The sequence below is a fragment of the Papaver somniferum genome, chromosome 1 (assembly GCF_003573695.1).
Source record: "Papaver somniferum cultivar HN1 chromosome 1, ASM357369v1, whole genome shotgun sequence".
Taxonomy (NCBI): Eukaryota; Viridiplantae; Streptophyta; class Magnoliopsida; order Ranunculales; family Papaveraceae; genus Papaver; species Papaver somniferum.
In genome coordinates this window covers 54,563,473-54,578,840 of record NC_039358.1, presented here as the reverse complement: position 1 = coordinate 54,578,840, position 15,368 = coordinate 54,563,473, and the positions used below count along the sequence as shown (strand labels likewise).

The 15,368-nt window shown below is 40.0% G+C and overlaps 3 protein-coding genes across 3 annotated transcripts; 2 read left to right on the top strand and 1 right to left on the bottom strand.

The window, feature by feature from the left end:
* Positions 1–298: 298 nt before the first annotated feature.
* On the bottom strand, positions 299–2,212 carry LOC113287099. The gene is made up of 2 exons (XM_026535776.1): positions 1,732–2,212; positions 299–1,221 (listed from the first exon to the last, which is right to left on the bottom strand). Exons 1-2 carry the CDS (start codon positions 2,114–2,116, stop codon positions 488–490), a joined length of 1,119 nt encoding a protein of 372 aa, XP_026391561.1. The 5' UTR covers positions 2,117–2,212; the 3' UTR covers positions 299–487.
* Positions 2,213–8,994: 6,782 nt separating this feature from the next.
* On the top strand, positions 8,995–11,038 carry LOC113312170. The gene is made up of 4 exons (XM_026560943.1): positions 8,995–9,120; positions 9,433–9,545; positions 9,751–10,509; positions 10,615–11,038. The coding sequence occupies exons 1-4, from the start codon at positions 8,995–8,997 to the stop codon at positions 11,036–11,038; spliced, it is 1,422 nt and encodes a 473-aa protein (XP_026416728.1).
* Positions 11,039–13,169: 2,131 nt separating this feature from the next.
* LOC113312102 lies at positions 13,170–14,241 on the top strand. Its single transcript, XM_026560886.1, has 2 exons — positions 13,170–13,459; positions 13,785–14,241. The coding sequence occupies exons 1-2, from the start codon at positions 13,170–13,172 to the stop codon at positions 14,239–14,241; spliced, it is 747 nt and encodes a 248-aa protein (XP_026416671.1).
* Positions 14,242–15,368: the final 1,127 nt, after the last annotated feature.

The window sequence follows — 15,368 nt, the reverse complement described above, 5'->3', positions numbered from 1 at the left end:
CCCACCAATTCAAAAACAACAATATGCAAGTCAGGAAGATAAGATGAATGTTATAGAAATAGATAAAAGAGGCAGAGCTATCTAGATTTTAGAACGACCATGTCTTCCGGATAACAAACAAAAGGGTTGAATTTCTCTTCACAGCTGTTCATTTATTTTCTGAATATTTAATACGCAACCTTCCTACACTGTCAATTACAACTCAACTAAACAAAATTGGGGATAAGAGAGTAAGAGGAAAAAGAAGAGGTGTGAACTGAGTTAAGATACATACCACGGCTTTCAAAACTCCAGTATATGGGCAAAAGATGTTCATTTGGTCATTGATTTTCCATTCCATTATAAAAAGAAACATTGTATACAAATATAGGAGCTACAGAATCTCAATAGGTCCAGCAGATAAATGAAGTTTTGCCATCGACAATTAAACCAAAATTTAATGAAACAGTAAACCAAACAAATATAATGCACCTACAGGTAAAACCTCCTAATCATCGAAGAAGTAGTGACTGTTGGTTTTTGATTTGTAATATGAAGAGAAAATTCCTCCAACTGTCTTTGGTTGTTGCAGAGTCCACATATTCTCGAAGTTTTTCTTCATCATCGAATTTAAAGCAGCACGATCAGATATTTGAGCTCGTGCAGGCAACAAGGTTCTCAAAGCGCAGATGTTCTCAACCTCACAATTCAGCCAGTAGTCATAGGGTCTAACAACTGTGGGTAGCATCTTCTCAGAGATGCATGAATCTAGGTTCCTAACAACCTTGAGACATCTCTTTTGCAGATTGAAGAAATGAAAATTTTTGGCATCCACCCAGTACAGTAATATCTGGTCGGAGAAGCTCATGAACCGAAAAGTGCTACTGAAAGGAATCGAATACGCCGAAAGATCAATGGTCTCCTCGGCCCAAACTTGGTCATCTTTGTAAGCCTTCAATATTTTCAAGTGAACCTTTCCCAAAGTAAGCGTCGTTGGTGATTTCTTTTCAAGACGGGCAACAACTAAGAATCCTTTATGCTCAAACCTCCGAGTATGTGTGTCCCGTTCAAGTGGGATTCGGATGTATTGCAACTTGTTCTCATGGAGGTCAAACAAGAGAATTACCTGTGGATCAGTAGTCCACCAAAACAAAGCTCCTCCTCCTGCTCCTGCGGCTCCATAAGAAGTGAATACGGCTGAAGCACATGTTCGTAGTAATCCGGAATTAGGAGACCTAATTTCTGTCCATGAAGATTTGATTCCAAAAGTAAAAACGAAACACTTAGGGGACTTAGTTTCAAACATGAAAACAATAATTACCAATTTATACTCATTGTTAATGGAATCGAACCCAAATCCACAAGACATGAGCTTATTAATCCCTCCTCCTTTCCTGTGTTGTACAACAGGAGGGATTATCCGCAAAAGTTCTTGTGTAGTATCGTTCCAAACATCAAAGAAGAACACAGGTTCCTTAATAGTGTGTCTAAAACAAATTAAACCATTGCAATATCCAACAAATTCCCCTTTCTTTTGATGTATAGTTTTTTGACACAACTGGACATCGTGGTTATCGTTTTCGTCATCTTGAATATCTCTGGTATGAAACAAGATTTTGAGCAGACATTGTTGTTTCCCAGTACCATCATAATTAGTGCAAAACACGAGGGTGGGATTTTTTTGGGAATAATTAATAAAGTGAGATTTAGTAAATTGTGGATTTTGATTGATGTAATTGTACAGGTACTTACTTGTGCAGCTTAATCTCGTCAGAGATTTAACTGGTAGTCTTGATAGAAACTCTAGAATCAATTCAATTGGAAGAGATATTTGGATCATTTCAATTTCATCCTTTTCTTTTTTTTTTTCGGTCTTCGTCTTCTTCTTCAGATTGCTCCTTGCTTCAACTTTTTCCTCGATCTTCTGATTCTTCGTCTTCTTACTTAAATTAGAACCATGACCTTTATCATCTTTTTCTTCGGTCTTCATCTTCTTCTTCTTTACATTGCTCCTTCCTTCAACTTCAACTTCTTCTTCGATCTTCTGATTCTTCATCTTCTTCCTTAAATTATTTCCATAACCATGATCTTTATCATCTTTTCTGCGATAATTAACTGCGAATTTCGAAATCGACATTTTTCCACCTCTTTTTCAGATTAGGGTTTTTGGTTTAATTTGTATTCTCGCCATTACACTGAGATCCAAACTGACCCGTGATGTCTTTTATTTATAGTTTTCTTTTATTTTTGACGGAAAATCACAGCCACTCATCTGTTTCACTCAACGCTTTTTAGATTTGATGACGTGAACTCCCAAAATATTAATTTTTGTTTTAGGAAATTTATAGATGAAACACCGAAAGATAGGAGGAAGGAGAAGAACAATCTTAGGAGATTAGAGTAAAAATATTATAGTTTCCTTTATATACAATCCTAGAAATCTAGTTGGACCGCACATCCAATGGGCCATATGCCCTGTAACTTAATTATACATAATGCTTCACATATAGTTCTTCAAATGTCGTCCTCTCCTTGATGATTTGTGCCGAAATCAATTTTCTCATTAAAACTTTGACAAGGGAAAACCCAGAGGGACAAAACCTTGGCACAACTCTTCACATGCAGTACTTCACATGTTGTCTTGTACTTTACATATAGTTCATCACATGTAATAAGATCTTCAAAGATCACCGAATCTAAGTTAATTGTCTCCTTAAAACTTCGTCAGGCTAACCCATAGGGGAAAAACCTGAACTAAAGAAAAAGAGAACAATATTACGTAAACTTAGAACATAGTTGGATGTGTATACGTTGCCTCATTAAAATCTTGGCAAGGAAAACCCTGTGGGATAAAACCTTGACGAAGGGAAAAGAGTACAACGTGAAATATGCAAGTAAAGGTGATTTGTTGCAAATGATCACTTTGCTCTGTTGAAGTTGACTAGTTGCTTCACAACTCCTAAGGCAGATAATCCTCGTGGGAAAGACAATACCCTTAGTTGGAAATTACATTCCCCGTGTTTGTTGTTGTCCCATTAAAAACCATGCCGAGTAACAAAACCCTGTGGAAAAAAAAAAACCTCGGTGAAGAAAAATAGTTCAACACATTATTAGATGCTCCCCCTGATGTCAGACAATTTTCATTAGTCTAATGCAGTCAAAATGAGTATCACACTGTACTTTGATGACTTGAAAGCTTATAAGACCATGTTGTTGATTCTGGAAGTTATGTTGCTTAACAGACTACCGCGTTTCATTTCTTTGATTCAGATATTTTCAGTAATATCAATGATCTTTATGTCTTCAACGTTCAACATACTTGATGTTTTAGTGTTGTCTCGCTAAAAACCTTGTCGAGTAACAAACCCTTTGGGAAAAACTATTCTCGATCGAAGGGAAAAAGAGTACAACACGTCTTCAATTTCGAAGTAAAATATGTCGTCATATCCTTAGATCCTCCCCCTGATGTCGGCATCCCCCCTGATTACTTTCAGAGTTGTTCCAAACAGTTCCTTTAGTCATGTTTTTTTTCGAAACTGAATATTGGTAATGATTTAGAAAATAATCTACCATATCTCCCCCTGATTGCTTTTGTTGGAGAAGAGATTACTGTTCCTTCATAATCAACAACTTTTGGATTGCACTTTCATTAGCATTCCTTTTTATGTCTTTACAGCGATAAAATAAATTTTTGTCAATGGTTACTTTCAAGTACATGATTACATTCACTATATCATTCCAATGACGTTGCACTGGCGCGAAGCTATATCTAGCTAACAAGTTCCCTGAGGATGTAAAATTTAATCGAGTACATTATTACATCAAGTACAACAATGCTTCTATTGTACTTAGATATGAGAATTTCATCTCCCAACACATCTTCGTCATATTCCTTTGGACGAAATGGTTACTTACTTACATTTGAACCTCGACTAATCATGGGAGTGCTATCAGGATGCATGTCTTTGTTAAATTGCCTGACAACTTTGGACATATGCAAACTGGTGGAATAATATACCACAAGCTCAGTATTCGATCAGCTTTCCCTAGATTTTCATCTCAAATTCGGATTTTAAATAGCTTTTAAGGTCTCCTATTACATCAAGAGTACACATCATGTCTGTAACATCAACATAAATAGCTACAATTCCAAATCAGGAACTTTCTTATGAACACGCAAGGAAAAATAACTTACTTGTCTATCCCCTCCAAATCAAATAGCCACTTAGACGGGTATTCCACATCCGCCTGATTGCTTGAATCTATAAGTGAGCGTTCTATCTAACTGTAAACGCACTCTGTGGTTTAGAGTCATTTGATTTGGGAAACAAAATTCTATCAAGTACTTTTGTAAATATCTTCTATCTGTTGATTCTTTCAGAGATACGTAACAACCACATACATATGATGCATTTCAAGTCCTTTTGAAACTACCAAGCTAACTAAGTAGCGTAACTCTATAACTTTCATTACAAGAGAACAAATCCAGGACTTCGTGAAAAACCTCGCGCCACAAGGCGAGTCTTTGTACGTTAAGACTACTTTGTTCTCATTATGCTTATTGACAAATTAATTATGTATGTCCAATAGGCTTTACACTTGGTTGGTTAGCATTACCACACAAAATACCCGTATGTTTGCCAAAGAACTAAGTTCTACCTGGATTGTGTAGGCCAAATATGTTATCTATTTGAAATTAATCAAAATAAAGCATGGTTCGATCTCATTGTGCTCTACTTCTGGAGAAACTATTTATGGATTATATCATCATTGTGCATGCATGATCCTTCCATTGACTCATGTGCATTCTGATAATACGTCAGGATTTCATTGTTCTCTAGAATCATTTAAAAATTCGGAGCGTCCTCCAGTTTGATTCATGGACATATTCAGAGACAATCTTATGAGATGATTTCTGATGATATAAGTAAGTTGTTCCTTCCTCACCTACTTCCTTTCTAGGTGAGGATTGATCGAACCAAGTGGTCTCTCCAACTTCCTTTATGGAGCCACTGCCTCAACCACACTTCCACTAAGTGTAGTTGCAACACCTTAGTCTATGGTATATATCCCTTATTGAGGATTTGTAACCTTGCAGGTAGGTTTGCAGCTGGTATGTGTGATCTCATCACTTTAGCGACATCAATGTACATTATGAAAATCAAATACTCTTTATCACTTCACATTTACATTTGTGGAGTACAAGAATCAATATGAGACACAGTGGGAATACACCATGACAATTCTTGTTGTTCCCTTAGAAAATACTTTTTCTTATCTCCCCCTAACGACGGGAAGACTGTCTCATTAAAGTGATAACCCGCAAATCTAGTGGTAAGAGATCTCCTGCCAAAAGTTTTAAAATGCGGATAATTGTTGGGAACTCATTTAGAACATAACTATTTAACAGTTTTGAAGACCCATCATAGTACGATGTGGAGTCACAATGGCACATATATAGTGCAACCAAAAATGCTTAAAAACACGAATGTCAGGCTTAAATCCAGTTACCAATTGGTATGCAGAAAAGGTTGACTAATATTGGGTTCTAAAACAAATTAAGTAAAGATGCGTTAGTATTGCATATTCCCCAAGCATTTAAAGTTAGGCTTGTATGCATAACCTATTCCTTAGACACCATCTGTAACCTTTAATGGTAGCCTCCGCGAGACCATTGGGTATAAGATACTCTATATTGATCCTATTAAATATGCAATATTCATCAATTCCTTTTTATGTAAATTCTCTAGCATTAAAAAAGGGTGGTGAGCCTTTGCACTTTGCATTGTGTAATATGTGCTTGGAGTTTTTACAAAAAATGAAACGCATCATTTACTGTGATCAATAATCGATTCAACGCGTCGAATGATCCACCAGAGCCATAAATTACTTGAATGGTCCGCATTTGGCATGGATATATGTTCACTAACAACACTTTATTTCTTTGAAGAATGAGTTATTTTCCATTTGCATCTAAGTAAAACAGGATGGTCTCAATCATGTTTTACTAAAGAAAGACTTTGTAAGATGAGTGACGTGCTTTCTAACTTCAAAGCATAATGGGGAGAGGCAGTGCAAATCTAGTAACTTTAGATATCACTGATTGTGATAGATGTCATAATTTCACATTCTACTAGTTCATTGTCTTGTACACTCAAATGAAGTGATGCCCGTGTTAGTACTTTCAAAACGGAACATCATGTCACAACCAATGTGCCTTATGGTTATGTCAAAGTCTTTATGAATCAATCCCAATCGATTCATTGTTGGGGTTAAAATAGATTCAGTAATTCAAGTCCGGTGATGTACATTTCACTATATTGGCACATTAATTTTCTAAAAACATGCTTCCTTTCACATATAAAAGAAATAATTTATAGATGCAATCAATTCCATTCTCAGTTTTCAAAAAGGTAGGTAATAGTTCACGCATGAACACTCTTTGCACTTAACAAGATGTGATTATCCTTTAGTACATACAGAGCTTAGACATTGAGTCTTGAGAGATTTAATAAGTGGTGTGGTCTTATTATGTAACAAAAGTCAGATTCAACTCAATTACTTTAGAATGAATATATGTTACATTTCATCCAGATATATCCCAAGTGCTTTAGAGAACTTATGTCTCGTGGGAATGATGTACTTTCCATTCCATAAGCGCAGGAATCTAGCTCAATCAAATAGTCAATTGGCTAGGCAAAGTTCTTGTTGTCATTAAAGTTGATGTGAAAATTGGTTGCTACTATGTTACACACATTACATTGTATATACGAACACCTATAATCATGTGTGTTTCCAACACTTTCATTTAGGATGAAAGCTAGAATTACATTTTAGCTTCACCCCATGATATATATGTCCATTTTCTCATGCTTTATATGAGTCATTACGTCTAACCCTTATTACTTCGGGGTTCTTTTCATTTTCCATTTTGCTATATTTAGCTTAATTTCAGAAATTTGTTTATTTCAATAGGCCAAGAGAATCTCATTACACATGTCAACCAATTACTTTAGGTTGAATAAATTACTAAGATAGTTATCTTGTTGTTATAACTACAAGAAATATATGGAGTGTAAAGGAAAACGAACTGTTTGTTCCCTTATTACGGGGGATTTTGTGTTTTCCCCACAAAAAAGATGGCTATTTTACAGTACCCCTTTATATATTGATAATAGGTGAAACCCCCTTTACGTTATAACTGCGGTGACGATGCTGTTAACTTGGCACGTGCAGTGCAGGTGCATGAAATAATAAATATTTAATATTGAAAACCCGAAATTACCCTTTAAACAAATTGAAAACGAGACACATGTCATACTATTACGGTCTGATCTTTGAATCAGAAACGGTTCACATTTCCTCTCCCAGAAACCCTGTTCTTCCCCATCGAGAAATATATCCGCCATTAAAACTTCCCACAAGAATATGGCTCTCTACTATGAAATGAAGATAAATACAACGATTGCTAAATATCAGTGGATAAAAAGCAATAAAACCCCCATTTATCTGATACTACACATGGGATATTTCTCAAAGATCAAAACCTCTATAATTTCAACCCCACAAGATTAATTTTTGAATTTGATTTAATATTAATCAACATCAAATATCAAATTGAAATTCTAAAATTGATTCTAAGGATTCCCATTATTACATGTTGGGTGAAATGGGTTTCTGCCTGTATCCTCCATTACCTCTTCACTGGTACCTCTTGTTTACATAGGGAGACGGGGGGTTATCGAAGAAATTTCAAACCTACGTTTATAAGAGAGAACATTTTTCCAACCCAATTCCAAGTGTGAATATGATGATAATAATGAAGACTGAATACGGCTGTAGCAGCAGAAACAATATGTGTGTATCACCGAATTAGTTGAGATTTTGATGGAGAAAAATTAAGAAATTAAGGATTTTTTTTTCTTTCCCCTGTGAAGATCCGCACGGCGATCTAACCAAATTGATAGTAACAAAAAATGATGCAACTTCATTGGCTTCTAATTGGTAATGGTAAAACTGATAATGACAAATGATGGTGCCGTTGGAGACTATGGATTTTGTTGCAGAGAAGTTGGACGGAGGAGACGACGATGAACGATAGATGGATCCCATTCTCTCTCTATTTTTATGAAGCTAAAGGGTATTTTTGGATTATTAACGTTTATTATTTTCTTTAGCACACACATGTGCAACGCACGTGCAAATGTAAGAGATAGTCACGGCAGTTATAACATAGGGGAGGATTTACCTATTATTGATTTATAAAGTGGGTTTCGCAAAATAACCATCTTTTTTGAGGGGAATGCAAAATCCCCCTTATTCTACACCAAAAATGGGCTAAGTTAGGCTTGCAAAACTCCTCGTGTAGGCTAAGTATGGTATGTTGGGCCTAATATGCACATCTACTTAGCCAAGTATGGCTAACTAGGCCTTACAAACACTCCATGTGTAAAAACCCCCAAACTAGGGTAGTAAAGCAGTCCACGGTGACATCATCCCAACATCAGCAGTGTGCCACGTCATTAGAACCAACCACTCAGCACCTGACACGTCAGCACGTGCCACGTCAGCAAGTTAGACGAACGATGATATGACACGTCAGCTAGGGTGCCACATCAGCACTGTCATGTCAGCAAGTTAGACGAACTATGATGTGCTACGTCAGCTAGTCTGCCGTGTCAACGAGTTGGGAGAACTATGTGTGCCGCATCAGCTAGGGTGCCATGTCATCCAGGTGGACGAATCATGAAGTACCACGTCAGCTAGGGGTGCCACGCCAGCAAGGTGGACTAGCAATGAAGTGCCATGTCAGACAGGGTGCCACGTCAGCACGGGAACGTCAACATCATTTAACCAACCAGAGACTGACACGTTATCAACAAAGCACGGTCAACAGCTAACTAGGCGATGACGTCATCAGCTGCTGATTTTGTAGTATCTCCGTTACTGTTATAGAGGGCGTTAGCGTATTCAAGGAATATTCCGTTAGTTTTAACACCGCTGGCATCTTACGTCATGACGTCATCACCAGCAGAGTCCGAGGTCTTCATCTCCTCCGGCGACGGCGACAGCAGCAGGTCACCGGAATGTTCATCTTCTCCGGCGACGACAACAACAGCAGCAACAGATGTCGGCGGCCAGGTTGATCCCGTGTAACAGTTGCAACTTAATCTCGTAGTCCTGATGTGGTGTAGCACGATGCTACTTAATACCGTAGCCCTGATTCGGTGAAGCGGGCGTAACTTAATTCAGTAGTCCAGATCCAGTGCTTCGCGATGCTGCTTAATACCGTAGCCCTGATTCGGTGTAGCAGGCGCATCTTAACTCAGTAGTCCCGATCCAGTGTTGCGGGATGCTACTTAATACCGTAGCCCTGGATAATTCAGCCCCATGTTGTTTGCCTTGTGGATATTTTTGCCCCACTGTGGGCTTATGCACACTTCTCTATTTTAGTCTAGGCATGTACACTTGGGCCAGTCAATGTCAGTTACTGCAGGAAGCATGCAAGGGCCAGTTACTACAGGAGGCATGCAAGGACCAGTTACTGCAGGAGGCATGCAGGGCTAGTAATTGCAATTCATGCCTGCATTTAAAACAGAAATCTGTAAACATATAAAAAGAGGTTTCATAACCCAAAGAAGGTATGCAATTCTTTCCATAAACAACTCCTGTGAAAAATCTGTAATCTGACTTTAGCATCAGAGATTTTTTTGCAGGTACCCCCCCCCCCCCCCCCCCCCACACACACAATTCAATTGAAAATTGGAGCAGCGGATCGATTTCCGACGATCAAATCGTCATCGCAGCTTACAAGCAGGCGTACCAGTACGATCAAAGAGGTGTGTACGGTTCCTTGGTCAAGAGACCACCAAAGACTCTGGAAGGACTGTATGATCGAGTTGAAAAATATGCTCGAGTGGAGGATGATTCCAAAGCTCGAGATACGAGATATATTAACAGATCATCCAATCATCCAAATGATGGGAGAAAAGACAAGTCGAAGAACCATTCGAGCAGACAGCACAATGATCGAGGTGAAGTCCGAGAGAATAACCAAGGCGAACGAATGGAAACTGGATATCAAAAATTTCATGACATGAAGCTGACGCCATTGAACATACAACTCGCAGAGTTGTATGAGAAAATCAGCAAGGATTTGATCCCCCGTCGTCCTTTGCCAGCAGAGACACGTGATAAACGTGATAGGAGCAAATACTGCAAGTTCCATAAAGACCATGGTCACAAGACCGAGAATTTCCGCGCTCTACAGATCGAGGTCCAGCGAATGATCGATGCTGGAAAGCTGCAAGAGTACATGAAAAAGGATTTTGGGAAAGGTCCTGGAAATTTTGGCACAACACACGTGATTAACGCACATCTGATAAATCTCAGTCACACCAGGATCTATTCAATGACCAGGCGGGAATTGGAAGATGAAACCAGGAGGAAACTCAGGCAGTTAAAAGAATGGTACTTGACAAATCATATCGATTTTTTCAGTGTAAATGGAGCAGAAATTCGGGAGCTTGGGTGCACAAAGATCGAGTTCTCTGAAGCAGACATGATAGGTGTATATGCTCCACACAATGATGTTATCATTATAACTGCTTAGATTGGCATGTTTCGTGTACACAGGATTCTACTGGATACAGGAATCTCAGTAAGCGTGATATTTTCAGGAGATTATTCCTTTATGAATCTGCCACACGACTTGATCGAGGAGGACGAAAATCCAATTATTGGTTTCAGCGACGAAGTTACAAAGGCGATTGGAAAAGTGAATATTTATATAACAGTGGCTGACAAGTCTGTTCTAGGAAATTTCCTAATGCTTTACTGTAGATCTCCCTACAACGCAATTGTAGGACGAGACTGGATGCATGAGATCGATGCAGTCACATCCTCATATCATCAATGTTTGAAGTTTCTTGCCCCTGAAGGAGTCGTAAAAGTTAGGAGTGACCAGATGGCCGCCCACAAGTGTCATGGGAGTGCAATAGACGAGTACAAGAAATCAGAAGTTAGCTGGAACCAAATCATGCGAGTCGAGCAGAAATAGCAATTACAAAACCCTCTCCCTCCAGAATCATACATGGAAGAGGACGCAGCTGAACCCCCAACAGTTGAGAAACTGATCGATGTCCATATTGGAGATGAGAAGCACAAAAAAACGTGATTGTTTGATTACATTGCTAAGGGAAAATGCCGACGTTTTCGCACGGAGTTTTGCTGAGATGCCCAGGATAGATCTGAATGTAGCCTTCCACAGGCTAAATATCTATGAGAAGTTCCGTCCGGTTCGTCAGAAAATCAGGAACATGGCGCAAAGCAAAAAAATATGGAGTTATTACAGAAATCGAAAAACTATTGGAAGCAGGCTTTATTCGACCAGTGCAGTATCCAAGCTGGTTGTCAAATGTTGTACCCGTTCCGAAGAAGAATGGTAAAATTCGTGTCTGTATCGATTTTACTGATTTGAACAAAGCATGTCCGAGTGATCCGTACCCGCTGCCACGGATAAGAGATTTGGTGGATGCAACCTCAGGTTATGGGAGACTGTCATTGATGGAAGGTTTTTCAGGGTATAACCAAATACCTTTGTTCGAGGAAGATCAAGAGCATACTGCGTTTGTGACTGACAAAGGGGTTTATCGCTATACTGTAATGTCGTTCGGGCTAAAGAACGCAGGGGAAACCTACCAGCATTTGGTAGACCATATGTTTAAGGATCTGATTGGGAAGTCGATGGAAGTGTATATCAACGATATGGTAGTGCAATCTGAGCAAAAGGAGTCGCATTTTTTCGACCTGCAGAAGACGTTCGATATCTTGAGGCAGTATCGTATGAATCTCAACCCATCCAAATGCTCATTCAGGCTATCATCGGGAAAATTCCTTGAATACTTGATGACGCACAGAGGAATCAAGGCGAATCCGGAGAAAATCAGGTCCATCAGAGAGATGCCATCCCCAAGAACGAATAAGGAGGTCCAGAAGCTAGCGGGATGTTTAGAAGCTTTAAATCGTTTCATTTTACGCTCTTCATATCAATTCAAACCATTATTTGATGTTTTGAAGAAAGCAGTCAATTTTGGTTGGACAGATGAGTGCGAAAAAGCTTTCGATGAGGTCCAACAGTATTTATCAACTCCTCCAGTTTTGGTGAGTCCAAAAACTGGACAACCTATGGAGTCTATCTGGCTGCAACAGAGAACGCTGTAAGTGCAGTGTTGTTTGTTACAGATCCACATGGAAAACCTGTTTACTTCGTCAGTAAATCTTTGACGGGGGAGGAAACACGGTACAAGAAGATCGAAAAAATAGCACTTGCACTGTTCCATGCATCTCATCGCCTCAAACCTTATTTCCAAGGGAGGCAGATCGTTGTCTACTCGGAATACCCTCTAAAGAGAATCCTAGAACGTGCTGATGATTCCATCAGACTAGCCATATGGTCAAATTTCCTGGGGGCGTATGAGATCAAGTACGAGACCAGGACTGCAGAAAAGGGACACGCCCTGGATGCACTGCTAGCAGATCTCCCTGTGGACGACATACAAACAGTTACCGGAGAAGAAGAAGAGTTGTTCAAACCCATAGAGCCATCCACCGATCAGACTGGGGGCGAGTACGCAATGGAAGTCGATACACCTGAACCGTTATGGACCGTATTTACTGATGGGTCATCAAATGTTGGTGGAGATGGAGTTGGATGTGTCATCCTTACTCTCGAAGGTTCGAGGATCGAGAAAGCAACCAAGTTGGGTTTTCAGGCATCAAACAATGAAGCTGAATATGAAGCTGCAATTATCGTCTTAAAGGCTGTAAAATAATTAGATGTGAAGAACGTGAAGCTGGTAAGTGATTCCATGCTGGTAGTTAACCAGTTCCTGGGGACCTACAGAGCCAAAGAAGAAAGGATGGCCCTATATTTGGATCATATGAGAGAGCTTGCAAATGAATTCTACCAGTTCTCTATTGGGCAGCGACCACGGCTGGAAAACAGGCACGCAGATGCTTTAGCATACCTTTCTTCAGCAGTCGAAACTGATACCACCCGTTTCGTTGTGGTGGATTTCCAAGAGTTACCTAGCATCTCCGACAGCCACTTTGTTCTGGCTCTCGAACACGCTAGTGGGGGCGAGAGGAAAACTACATCATCATAGGGAGATACCGAGAACGTCGACAATATGGATGTTGACAGTCCAGCGATAGATAATTCCAGCAGTCCTGCTGAAAAAACTTCGGACTGGCGTCAAGCTTATGTTCAGTATTTGACAACCAATGAACTCCCAGAATATGAGCATCTCGCTTCAAAGGTGAAGAAGAACGCTTTTATATATTCAATAACCGAGGGACAGTTGTACCGTAAACCTGTATCTTTGGAGCCATTTTTGCGGTGCATATCAACAGAAGAAGGGCAACAGATATTGGCGGAGGTTCATGAAGGAATATGTGGCAACCATTCTGGGGGGGCGCAGTCTTGCGCACAAGATACTTGCCCATGGATACTTCTGGCCATACATGCAGAAAGATGCTAAATAACACGCACAAAAATGCGTGCCATGCCAGGAGTACGCTCCAATTCCTAAAAGGACCGCCAAAGAGTTGCATCCAGTTTTTAGTCCCTGGTCATTCTCTATATGGGGACTAGACATCGTCGGACCACTTCCCAAAGCTCCTGGAGGCGTTAAATTCGTACTAGCTTCTACCGATTATTTCACCAAATGGGTCGAAGAAGTGGCACTAGTACACGTTACCAGACATGATGTGAAAAGGTTCATATGGGAGAATATCGTCTGCAGATTTGGAATCCCAGACGCAATTATATCAGACAATGGGAAGCAGTTCGATTCTGGGGTGATCCAAGATTTTTGCAAGAACCTGAATATTCGCCACAATTTCTCAACTCCTTACTATGCTCAGAGCAATGGGCAGGCGGAAGCGACCAATCGTGTTATCATGGACAATCTCAAGAAAGGGCTGGAGCAAGCGAAGGGGAAGTGGACAGAAGAATTCCCTGGAGTCTTATGGTCCTATCGGACGACCCTAAAAAGATCCACTGGATTTTCACCATTTACGCTGGCTTATGGTACAAAGGTAGTCATACCCACCGAGGTACATCTCAAGACTACCAAAACTCGAGCTGTCAAATCTGGGAAAAACGACAGCATACTGGCTCTGGATAAAGAGTTGCTGAAGAACAGAGACATCCTTGCAGCAGTTAGTCCGATACCAGCAGGCAATCAAGTTGAGATATGATCGTAAAGTCCGAGAACGGTCATTCAAGCCATGGGAGTATGTCTTGAAGAAAACCCGAGCATCCATAATGGAACCAAACTGTGGGAAGCGCGGAGCAAACTGGGAAGATCCATACATAGTGGACAGGCCAGTATCTTGCTGCGCTTACTACCTAAGGAACCTCGACGGTACTCAAGATGGTAAGCTATGGAAACCGTGGAATTTGTTCCACTTGAAGAAGTTTTATCATTAGGAGTAGTTTCAAATACTGTTGTGCTGCACTCTTTTTCCTTTATGATGGTTTTATCCCACTGGGTTTTCCACGCAAAGGTTTGAGGCAGTTGTTGTCGGGCAGTAGGTACTTATTTTGTTATTCCTATTCAGAAATTTAATTCAAAATTATTTTGGTATTACACACTTTATCAAAATTTCTCTACTGCGGAGGTTCGAATCCACAGTCAATCCTAAACGGCAAAAAAATTTACAGTTCGAATCTACTGTCAGCAACGTCTCTGACACCTCGCATATATGGCGTATGCACAGTTCGAGCATTTCTTTCCCTATCCCAATTGTATCCCCATCATATAGGACATCAGCAGATGTGGCGAACATTTTCACCTGCCCATGCATGTGAAAATGTACACATCTCAAATCTGCGCGCATCTTGAATAGCAGGATTGGCCCTCTGCGCGAATTCAAGATAGCGAAAAAACTCAACTTTTCATTCGATGCACGAGCGAAATGCAGCAAGGAAGTGCACCCTTGCGCGAGCATGAGAAGCATGACACAAAATATACTAGGGGTGGGTTATATGTCACCTCAACCATTTGGGGGCGAGATACATAACACTCCAACACAATCATTTCATCCCTGGGGGCGAGTTTCATAACACTCCAAACAGCGCACTCGGTGGCGAGTTATGTAGCACTCCAGCAAAATACAAATTCAGGGGGGAAACCGAAATTCTTATCCAATGACAAGTTATGGATTAAGAGGGGGAGATGTTTGTACCCTTAAATATTCTACACCAAAAATGATCTAAGTTAGGCCTGCAAAACTCCTCTTGTAGGATAAGTATGGTACATTGCGCCTAATATGCACATCTATTTAGCCAAGTATGGCTAATTAGGCCTTACAAACACTCCACG